At 47.8% G+C, this 12,127-nt stretch overlaps 2 protein-coding genes across 15 annotated transcripts in view; one reads left to right on the top strand and one right to left on the bottom strand.

Moving 5' to 3' along the window:
- Positions 1–12,127, bottom strand: part of LOC147020239 (uncharacterized) — a 133,234-nt gene that overhangs the window by 11,703 nt on the left and 109,404 nt on the right. The window lies entirely within an intron of this gene.
- The window catches only part of FCSK (fucose kinase), an 89,494-nt gene that overhangs the window by 67,649 nt on the left and 9,718 nt on the right, over positions 1–12,127 (top strand). For all 14 annotated transcript variants that reach the window (XM_085895438.1, XM_085895445.1, XM_085895447.1 and 11 more), the window contains 3 exons: positions 1,916–2,126; positions 4,190–4,356; positions 4,435–4,698. In XM_085895438.1, coding sequence (XP_085751564.1) covers positions 1,916–2,126; positions 4,190–4,356; positions 4,435–4,698 — 642 coding nt within the window. The remainder of the gene's footprint in view (positions 1–1,915; positions 2,127–4,189; positions 4,357–4,434; positions 4,699–12,127) is intronic.

Raw genomic sequence — 12,127 nt, 5'->3', positions numbered from 1 at the left:
GAAAAATATGCTTTTGCCTCATAATGTCACCAAATGACGTCATAATGTCTCAAGCTTGACATATCTAGAAAGCACTCATCGAGGTGTTCAATTTGAGGTGCTACACGATATGGTTCCTAAAACTTGAAAATTTGACCTTGGGGTCAAATATGTTTGACTTGAGGCGCTAACCATGAAGGTCAAGGCCAATCGCCACCAAAAATTAATCAGCTGAGCGCCAGACCATGAACTATATTCCCATCAAGTTTGAAGACAATCCGATCAAAATTACTCAAAACATAAGGGTTTCGTCAACTCCCCTGATTTGCGACAAAGTGACCTTGACCTTTGACCTTGACCTTCAAAATTTTATGCCCTGAAAGGGACCTCTATAGGCCTCTGATATGCGAAGTTACAAAAATTTCCGATGATAACTGTGCTCTGCAGAATTTTTTATACGTGATTACAGACAGACAGACAAACAAACAAACAAACAAAAAAAAAACATACAAGCTGACTAACATATCTTGCAAAAACTTCGTTTTGGCAAGATAAATATAACTTTCAAATGACCACACAGGCCGTTTCCTTCGCTCTCGTAAGCAACGACTGGATTGGGGCATTGTATTTATCTATAAATGCGGATAAGAAATCGAGAAATTATTTGAATACACGGTCATCACTATCCAGAAATCTGTACGTTGTAACCCGTAATGGGGAACGTGGCTGAGGTTCTCTTTCCCCATCGGCCACGCCCACACAGCAACGTGTCCTGTCATTGGTTGGTAAATAAATGGCCATAACTTGGGAAGCACTTGTCCGATTAATATCAAACCTTGAAAAGGCACATACTCAGGTCCCCAGCAATATAGCTGGCAAGTTTCAATTTGATCGGACCAGTGGTTGTCGAGAAACAGCGGTCACAGTCACAGTCACAGTCACAGTCACAGTCACAGTCACAGTCACAGTCACAGTCACAGTCACACACACACACACACACACACACACACACACACACACACACACACACACACACACACACACACACACACACACACACACACACACACACACACACACACCTGGAATTATAGATAGATAATGCATCAGTGAGTGTGTAAAAATGTAAGAAGTCTGCATTAATCCATAAATGTGTGTATATTAAAAGGGTCAGGAGGAAAGTATGCCTTTTATATTTTTTCTCTCGAAATATAATTCAAATTACAATGAAAACTATAACAGCACGTGGTAGAGCGCATACCTACTCCACCAATTTTTAAAGTGATTATTTTTCACCATTGAGAGATAGGACCAGAAAGTATATGAAGCACAAGATCTCAAAAAGTTATGAACGGATTCCGACAAACCTTGGTGGCCAGGTTGAGAGTGCGACAAGGACGAATTCTTTTGATTTCGGTGAAGATGTGAATCTGGATATGAGAATTTTAAATTATTTTTTTAAAGGATTCTTCATCATTGAGAGATAGTGCCAAAAACCATAAATATCATGATATTTCAAAACATTGTTTACGGGTTGTGACAAAACTTGGTGGATGAGTTGGGTAGGTGACAAGAACAAGCGGATTAGATTTTGATGAAAGTCCGGATTCAGGTATGGCCATCAGTAGGACACAAAACGTAAACTGTTCAGCCTGGCGGAGGTATGTGCTCTACTGAGTGCCGTTCTAGTTTTCGTTGTACTGTATTTGTCATGTGGCCATCATTCATACTTCTCTATTATGTTGGATTCTTGATTGCAGATCAACACGTTGTTTCGTGGATAAACAATAATTGCAATACATAAGCCCTATCGTTTGGTGAGGTGACATTTTGGTTAATAACAAAACATAACTTGAAAAACAAGTCACCTTTCATTGGATTGCTGATCAGTTTTCTTATCTATACGCTAATTGCTACTTGCTTCCCTTGCTGACAGTGGCAAGCAAAACAGAGGCATCAGGCGTGCTGGCCCGTGCACTCGCCTGTCAAGCAGATCTTCTGGCAGCTGCGGCTGGCGGGAGAGGTGGCCTGCGGTGTGGTCCGGCCAGCAATCCTGCGTGGTGCAGGGCTTTGCGAGCACTGGAGGCCGGCCAGCAAGCCGAGGGTGTGCGACTGCTGGCAATTGAACGTCAACATTGGTTGGCAAGGTGGCTGACATTCCGAATGGTTTTTAATAGTCACGGATGCATTATCATTGGAGGCCTGTATTTTTGTAATCCAGTAATTGGTGATTCTCTTACATCACAGAACTTGGTATGTGAAGTTGTTGGACATTTTCAAAAATTAACACATTACTCTGTAAAACAAAGTAGCTTGTTATTGTAACCTCTTCGTTGTCTTTCGTTTTGTGAGAATACCGTTGACGATCATTTGGGGAGTTGTTTTTTTTTGTCATGGCACCAACGGCCAACGCGGAAAGGCAGCGATTACCACACTGGCCAAAAACCCATTCGACTGGTTGTATTCATTGAACTACGTGGCACGTCTGAATTTTCACTGCACTTACAGCTGTTCCAGGTGCTCCTTCTTGAAGTGATGCACACCTTCCTTGAGAGAATGGCACAAATTGCTCAACGTTTGAGTCTGGAATGTTTCTTATGTTTCAGCGTGTCTTTGAAGCATTACATGTAGCCTCTGCACTTCCGGTTTTCAGAGCTTGCTTCGGAGTATAGCACTTGTTTATGTAAGTTCCATAGGTGAACCTCGATGCCGACTGAGCTAGCCTTTGACAGGACTTCATTGGTGTTGGGAATTTGATCCTCCCATTCGATGCCCAACATTTGTAAATGTCACAGATGGAAGCTATTGAGATTTCTAGTGTGCCCTCAGCAGCATTTTCCTGTCTCACACCCAAACACCAACATTGTGAGAGCAGTATTAATATACTTTGATACACTTTTAATTTGAGTATTTAGGCAGCGTCCATATTGTTTCCGTATTCGGTGATAGACACGGTCACATGCAGCTCTGACTTTCTTGATTTTGCATGCCCAGCTCATGGTCGATTGGCGCATCGTTGTTTAGTACATTGCCAGATTTTTATTTTGTCTTCAACGTCTGTGGTCATGAAGGAACAGGAAAGTAATGTGACTCGGGAAAGAATGTAAGGTACAGATTGTGGAACAACGTGTGGATGTACCAAGCATAGGAATTCATAAATAAAGAAGAAAAGGGAGGAACATTGTAATCTGTGAGTAAGAGAGCTTTGATTAGGCAGGGCAAATGTGGAAGCAAGAAATTGCAGGTAGAGAGATGGAGGTTGCCATGAGACGATGGTGTACCGCCACCTTCAATCCCTGGAGAAGAGTGGGATTGCTCCACATCAGAAATGTGGACAAACAAGCGGGAGAAAAAAAATCGACAGTAAATCTAGATTTTGATAGTTTAACAAGGAGGAGGTTACTGGATGCATGCATGCATCCTTGGAGAAATGAGCAGGGTTGGAGGGTTACTAGAGCACAGAGAGCAAGACCAAAATAGAGGTGTTAAAAAACAAAGGGACCTCTAACATATCTGTTTTGGAGGAGCAGCAGGCCTTGTGTTTGAGCTTCTTCGTGGGAGATGCCAATGATGTTCAGAGCTGTGGATTCCACATCATGCAGGAGAGAGGGGTGAAAATCCATGGCACTTGCCGATAGTGCAGAGCAGTATTCCATTGTGCTCTGGACAAAGACCTTCGAGGTTGTGAAGTTCAGATTTTCTAACGAAATACTTGGCACAACAGAGGATGCTCAATCTGTGGTTGGCCTTGGGGGTCAGGTTGGATGCATAGTCTGCCCAGGAAAGGTCGTAGCTAATTGTGAGGAAACTTGTTTAAAGTGAACAAATAGTTGTGCACCAACTCTCGTACCATCTCGGCTGACAAGATTGTGTCAAGTAGAAGGGCAAGGCCGAGATGACTGGGGAGCTGCTTGGGTAACGAGATGACTATCATTTTTCAAGTGTTTCTAACAAATCTCCTATTTAGCACTTTTCAAGTTTTAATCCATGATAATAAACCAATTTTCAAGCAGGATGTGTTGATAATGGAATGATTGTCTTATTTATGCATTTTTGCACAATGGTTTTGGGGTTTTCACCTAATTTGGTGGCATCCTGATTGTCAAAGGTGATCTATAACTTTGACAGGGATATCTTTGATCAGTTTTGTTCACATGCAGAGCATCTTCTAATATGGAGATGTCACTGTGCTGATAATGCCTCATGACAGGCCTGAGCTGCTTGTGAGAGCTGCACGACATTATGAGGGAGCAGTGCAGCGGATTGTTGAGCGAGCAGTGGGAACGGTGAGACGCTGGGTACAACCGTTACCTGGTGCAGCACCAGCTCCTGGTCGCTGGGTCTGCGCCAGTTGTCCTGCGCGAATTGATCTTGCAGGTAGGGTGAATTTGGCAAGCGGACAGTGGCTGGAACTATTGCATGTTGCAGAAAATCATGGTGAGCATGCTTTTTCAGGTGGCTGGAGTGACACACCACCATTAGCTTATGAGCATGGTGGCACTGTGCTCACTGCCGCGGTACGCCTAAACGGGGTGCGACCTATCGGTGCCGCTGTGAGACGCCTGGAGCAGCCGATATTGCTACTTGCCAGCCATGACTCTCTGCCCATAACTGGAGAGGGAGATGTGAAGTGCTGGCCCGGTTGGCAAGATGGATGTTGGGATGCTGAGTGTACCAAGCTACAGCACCTAGAAGACTACCGACATCCTCATGCCCCAGGTGTGACATGAGTCAGACAATTTTAGGTTGGCAGATAGAAAAATTTGATAATTTGTGGTTGAGGTGAAGGAATGGGAGGGGGGGGGAGAGGGGAGTGGTAAAAAGTGGGTGGAAAACTGCAACTATTTCTGGTTATGAAATAATGCCAAGGTGCATGCCCTACCTAAGCCAACCCTTTCACTTGCAGGTTACTGGTTTTCCTCCCCTCCACTCTCCCCCATTTTCCTGTTTATTCATTCTCATGCTCGACTTGAACTATGGCCCCATTGCCCCACTGTCAATACATTAATTTCCTTTTTACCCTCTGTCACCTCATTCTTCCATGAGCCTAGATTTCTTTACACAAAGTGACCATTTTGACAATATGATGCCTCCTAAAGCCAACCATATGTTGGGGGAAATTACTCTATGTGAATCCGAGGCAATTACTCTTTGTGATTGTTATTCCTGGGACCTTTTCTAATCATTTTCTTTGGGTTTGCCACACAATTGATGTCACATGAAACTTGCCCGCAAATCACTCCATGATATCCACCTGCGATTTCTGCAAAATGAATAACCCCTCGAAGGTTTAGTAGAGGTGTCTGCCTCGTAATCAGTAAAAAGGGATATTTTTTTTCTTTTTGAAACTTATTTTAAACGCTAGAAATTAACAAATTCAGGAAATGTCATCCATTCAGGAAAAAGAGCTCGGTGTCAGCATGCGTCCCTTCCTTCCTTCCTTCCGCCCTTCTGTCTGTCCCTCCGTCCGTCCAGCCATGTGACTATACGTCTATTGTTTACGCACTATTGGAATGTACCTTTTGATCCTTTAGACTGCTGACACCCCTTAGAATAGATCGTTGAAGACCCTGAGGACGCTTTAGACACAAAATACACCGATGACCCTTAAATATCCAGAAGACACAAAAGACTCCGAAGACCCTGAGACCCAAAAGACCCTGAAGATGTAAAAGTCACCGAAGACCCAAAAAGACTCCAAAGACCGTGAAAACCCAAAGACCCCAAAAGACCCTCAAAACCCAAAAGTTCCAAAAGACTCTGAAGACCCAAAAGACACCCAGGACCCAAAAGACCTCGAAGATCCTTCAGACCACTTAGACCTGAACACCATTTAGACCCCTTACACCCTTCAGGCAGATTAGACCGGCTTCGACCCTTGAACATTTAGACCACTTGTGTGGTGTCGTGGCCGAAGGTGCGAACAGGCAGACACGAGCCGGAGGGTAACGCAACTCCGCTTTATTGCCTCGAGCGAGAGGGTAGGCGTAGGATGCCCGTAACTCCGCTTCAGTACGCACTCGATGCACCCTGCAGGCACATGACCTACAAGCCACTGCTAATGCTACCACATGCTGCTAACTGGTGCTACAAGTCCCAAGCGGGCAAGAACAGCTATATGCATTGCAGACACGTGACTACTATCACAACTCCTCCACGCCCCCACAACGCTCTATGCCAATACACCACACTACCCCCCCCTAAAAGTATGATTATAAAATGACAATTATAACGACAAGCATAATTGGCAAAGAATACCATGACATAAAAAGCAAAGAGGAACAAAATGACATCAATCATGTAAAATCCTCCAAGTACGACGTCACTTGATCTAACCCTGGGGTGATGGTCGGGCTGAGAATCAAACCCAGATGAGCTGGCCTAAAAGAAAAGCGTGCTTCATCCGCACAACCTGTAACAATAATGCCGTTGTTTTTAAACTGGCACATAATACACTCTTTTATCCCCATCACATCACATACTGCGTTGGTGCGAGTGAGTTGAACTCCAAATGCAGTAGACTGGTGCTCGAGTACTGAGTTGCACGACGAAGCCAATGATGTTTGCAGACCATAATAACAATGGCCGTGTTAAAGATATAAAGAGGGAAGTTCGGGAGCACAGTATAACTATGCAGCAGAAGCGCCCCCAGGCGGCCCATGCTTACACGCCTTCCTGCGAGGTTGAGGTGACACCCCAGGCGAACTTCCCCCCGGCACCATCAAATGCCCCCGGCCGACAAGCTGGCAAGTCTCCCTCAGACAGGACCGAATCAGGTAAACACCTCAAATCTGCAAGCCCTGCGGGCGCCAGCGCGGCTGACCTTGGCGAGATCAGAGGTTTGCGCTCCATGATGCCTGGCACGTCTGACCTTGGCAATATCAGGGGTGGGAGTGACGCTGAACAGCGAACCTGCCCCGGCTCCCTGCCATCAATCTTAACCAGGCAATTAGCCGGCTCCATTACCAGCTGTCCCACACCAACGCCGGGCGCAACACCGCCCCTGCCACCGACCCCTAAGGTCGCAGCAAATCCAGCCGAGACTTCAACGCACGTCCATATAGGCGATCAGCATTGACTGGATGCACAGCAATGTCATACAACAGCAAAAACATCGTCTGCGCAGATGCAAACTTCTCTTTACGTACAGCGCGTTCCCACAGTATAATTCCAACACATGACGTTGCAGTGAACTGCGGACTGTTATCGAAGACCGGGATCTGGAAGACCTCTTTATTCGCAACGATCGTCCGCCAGTTCTTCACATCAAAGAAAGCATCGATCCCAATCAAACACATTTTGCTCACACGCAGACCGTCGGCATTTGCTTTTATAACGCCAAGCTTAATCACTCATGCCGCGAGAATCAAACACACAACAATTAACAAATCATGAACCACGCTGCAAACAAGCCTCTTGGTTGTCACGACGTTGAGGCGACTTGCGTGCAGGTCCTCATCCGAACGTCGAAGAGGACACAGTCGATGGTCGCGTTCCGCGAACTTCTTGAATGCGACTGGTTCGCTCCAATCCCCCGTTGAAATCGCCTGAACGACACGGGTGTGCACTGTATCATGAGCCGACTCCACCGCGACCTGCTTGGCGGTGACCGGCTCATCCTGGACCTGGCCCAGTGCCAACACATCAACCCGGTCGGTTGATCCAGATGAAGGTGGACCCTCCGTACAGCGCAAGCGCGAGAGCCCGTCGCAGCTGGCATGCTCCCCGTTGCTCCGGAACCGTATATCGTAGTTGCAGGAAGCAATGAACGGACACCAACATTGTATCGCCGTGGCCCCTGCCACCGGGACCTCGCCCTCGGGTCTCGAGGGAGGCACGGGCCCAAACGGAGGGACGGGGCCCGAAGGAGACAGGCGCACCTGGAGGTATGAACTCCGCAAGAGGAACCTCCTCCCACCGCCTCTCGAATCGGCTCTGCACGGGACGTCCAAGGTGAATGACTGGCGCCGTCCCGTCTAGTTGAATGCGGGCCAACCAGCTCCGACCCAAAAGGGCGCGGCCCTCCCCTCGCACCACGAACAGCGAGAGCTCGACCCGCTGACCTTGATGGGCGACCAAGACGTGTGCCCTGCCAACCTCTGGTAGCGCTTCACCGGTATACGTGTGCAACCCGATGGTAGACCTGAAAAGGCATAGACCTGGGAGTGCACGAGCGATGCGCTCGCTCATGATCGACACCGCCGCTCCGGTATCAACTTGAAACACGATCGGCGTTCCATCCACAAAACCTTGCCCAGGCTGCAGGACTCGACCCGGGACGTAAAAGCGTACGTCATGCACAAAACATCGTACCGGGACGTTTGGGTCGCTTCGCACATCGCCATCCATGACCGTTATGGTGGCCAATGACACTTGGCACACAGTCGCCGTCCGACTGGCCGCGTTGCAACATTTGGCCATGACCTGCACCGAAGACTGTGCGTGCGGCCGTGGACGCTTGGTTCACCGCGCGGACCTCCGGATCACCTGTCGTGCTCTGGCCATCGAGGGCCCGGACATCCCTCAGAGTCTGTGCGACGGCCGCCGCCGCCTCTGAGTTGAATGTAATGTCCTCATCCTTTAGCCATGGCATTGCAGAAACCATTTCCGAAGCTTGCAAACCAGAAATAAAACGATCTTCGAGCCCAGCCTGCCGTTCACTCGACGTGAATTCGCAGGCGACGGCGAGATGTCTCACCCGTGCGGCGAAACTCGCGATACGCTCCCCTGGGCTCCTCGCCAGGTGATCAAACTCGTACCGTGCGAGCTGCACTGATGCTCCCGGCGCTCTGTGCGCCCAGCAATCCAATTGCTCCGACAACGACTCAAAGTCAATGCCGAGTAAAACAGGCACTCTGCACACGTCGATCTGAAACATCCTCGTCGCCAAACTGTGGTGTCGTGGCCGAAGGTACGAACAGGCAGACACGAGCCGGAGGGTAACACAACTCTGCTTTATTGCCTCGAGCGAGATGGTAGGCGTAGGATGCCTGTAACTCCGCTTCAGTACGCACTCGATGCACCCTACAGGCGCACGACCTACAAGCCACTGCTAATGCTACCACATGCTGCTAACTGGTGCTACAAGTCCCTAGTGGGCGAGAACAGCAATATGCATTGCAGACACGTGACTACGATCACAACTCCTCCACACCCCCACAACGCTCTATGCCAATACACCACAACTTGGACCTTCTTTTATCACAAATTAAATTTCAAATAAATATAATATCACCAATATTACAAACAAATTTGTAGAAAATAAATGTTTGTATTTTTCGTGTAAATCATGCCAACACAACAAATCTGCGGCATCAATCTCTGCAACGATGTGTGGAAAGGAGAGCGTAGTGAGCCAAACCACGCAAAAACTACCCCCGATAATCCACCCAAGCCCACTTCCTTCAATTCTGCTTTCCTTCCTGAAAGTCCCTTTAATGTCCATCTTCCCCTCGCCATGTTCCCCGTCCCATCCCCATCCCTCTCCCTTCCACAGTTCACCTGTGTCTGTTCCCCAATGTTTTGTCCCTTCCACTCCCGCCCCTCTTGTCTCATGCCTCCTTGCTGTGAGTTGTGTGTTAGCTCTCATACGAGCCTCGACCAAGGTATACAAAAAAAAAAAAAAAAAAAAAAAAAAAAAAAAAGTTGCATTTGAAATTTGATTCGAAAACGCTTGTGATATATACCATTGTATGCTTGTACTGCTGGTCAATATCACATGAATGTGCCAATTGCTTCTGAGTAAATGGCCTGGTAATCACAAAAATGAATGCCACATTATATGGCCAGTTTAAGTTTTTGTTTCTGAAGGTTTAAGCCTTGTTTAGACGGGACCATTTTTCTTTCTTTCTTTTGAGCCGTGGCAGAGACGACTCCTATTTATGACCATTGACGGAGACCAAAGCTTTCCTTAAAAGCAGATGGGACTACTTTGGCAATTCCATGTCCATTTAGCGATGGATTATCCTCGGAGACCGTAAGTCGTCTGCCGAGAAAGCCAAACAGATCTTTGCTTCGGTTTCTGACTTGCAGAACCTCCAATGACCTGTCTCCTACAGTAATTTCCCCGTTTACTTAGAATTTGGAGGTGGGCGAACCCCGGGGAAAATTACCGTGATGTTACAGCTTCCTAACGAGGGTTTCGCGCCAAATTATCTGATGGCCACAAGTTTAACCCGCACCATGGTTATTATTCAAAAATATAAGGGTATTGTTACGTCTGAGGGGGGGGGTTGCATTCAAAGGGTAATTAGGATGTTTAATTCAGTATGCCATGCTGTTCGAGTTGTACCAGGATCTCGATGTAATAAGTAGCAATTCAGTGGTGATAAGTTGTCTAGTAAATGTCAATTTCTTTAAGGGGGAAATGATAATTGTCACGTAATTAGATAGGGAGACGGGTTAGGATAAGTGTTTATGCGTATCCCCTTTTAGTATTCCCTGTAGGCTTGCCGTGACGTAACAGGATGGTGCTGCGGATGGCTCCGCCCCTTGATCACGATTGGCGGAAGGCGACAGGAAAGGGCCAATAAAAGGGCTCCATTGGAAGTGACGAGGACTCGAGTATAAAAACGTGCAGATTGGGAGAGGAAGGAGAGTCATAGGGGAGAAAGCGTCTGGTCAAGGCTGTTTGTCTCTGAGCGCGCTCTCTCATTGCGCTGGTTCGTTCCTGGATTATTCGTGTCTCGTGGCCTTGCTGTGCCTCGTGCCTCACCTCGGTTGGCTCTGGAGTTCTGCTGGCTCGGAGTACGGGACCGAACGGCGGGCGGACCTGCCTCCCTCTCCTGCTCGCATCTTGGCGCTAGAACTGGCTCCCTGGCGGCTGTGAGTGGTCTTGGGCCTACACCAGGAGGTCGACACCACCAGGAACAGCACCACGGTGGCTGGTTGGAGCTCACAGGCCGGAAACCGCGGTTCTGCGCGGAAGGGCTGACGGAACCTCGGCACCACCGTGTCTCCTGCCCCTGACGAGCGCAACACCAGCTCGTCCGGCACCAATCCAGTGACTGTTACGTCGACACCATGGGCAAGTCTGACCACTGGCTACGTTGTGTGTGTGTGTGTGTGTGTGTGTGTGTGTGTGTGTGTGTGTGTGTGTGTGTGTGTGTGTGTGTGTGTGTGTGTGTGTGTGTGTGTGTGTGTGTGTGTGTGTGTGTGTGTGTGTGTGTGTGTGTGTGTGTGTACCTGGTGCCTTAGAGGGTTTGAGATTTGTATATCCATTGGAATTGTTTGTGTTTTCCCCACGCCCGAACCCACACCACCTGCCGTCGAATCGCCCACGGATCCCTCCTCTTGCTGAGTCTTATTATCGTTCTGATTAGAGAAATAAACATTATTAACTCAGTGAAAAGCGACTCGTGCCACCTTCCTCGTCCCACGTGTCCAGGTCTCCCTATTTGCGAGAGAGCAATTAAAACCGCCATCCTTGGGTTATAAAAATAAACCGCCTCCATCGTTTCGGCTCATTCTATGTTGGCGGGACTGTTCAAGTCCCGTGGACGTCACAGTATGTTCTATTGAACATATGAGTCCCCTCGGACCATGAAGCTATCTTTCTTGTTGTTAAAGGCCGTTATGGGAACACAGAAATAAGGGTATGTTTAGCAGCGTCATCATAGTTGGCGTCTCGCAATATAATATATTTGTGCGATTAAAAAGTTTTTTCCACGCATCTTCATGTCTGTCAAAAAACCAGTGTCAAGGTGCACAACTACAGCTCATAACCTATCCATTGAGGTGTTTTTCGGCCCCCCCTGCTTTCCCGTTCTCACTCCACTGTCCACACAAAATTCATCAATCAATTCTATGCAGAGTCCGGGGGACTCAATTACGAATCACACATCAGGCTGACACTTCAATGGCGGTAACGGGTTTAATAGATATGGCAAGCAATGACAGACAGAGAGAACAGGAAGAAGGCACATGTATCACAATTCACATGATAAACCCATGCTCCCACAAATTGTGACAGCTTCCATGATGACTTAAAGTACTCACACCATGTGTATTCAGACAGGGACAGGTCACGAGACAGTGGAAGAAAAACCTGATCCACACGTGATGCCTGTGTGGGTTCGGTCGGTTTGAGGGGGGAGCTGGGATGGTGGAGCTCTTGGCGGGAAGGGATGCGTCTGGCGGCGGCGTGTTC

This window comes from Eptatretus burgeri, chromosome 9 (genome assembly GCF_056783735.1).
Source record: "Eptatretus burgeri isolate ZD-2024b chromosome 9, Ebu_testis_v1, whole genome shotgun sequence".
Classification (NCBI taxonomy): domain Eukaryota; kingdom Metazoa; phylum Chordata; class Myxini; order Myxiniformes; family Myxinidae; genus Eptatretus; species Eptatretus burgeri.
This window is presented reverse-complemented; position numbering and strand designations above follow the sequence as displayed.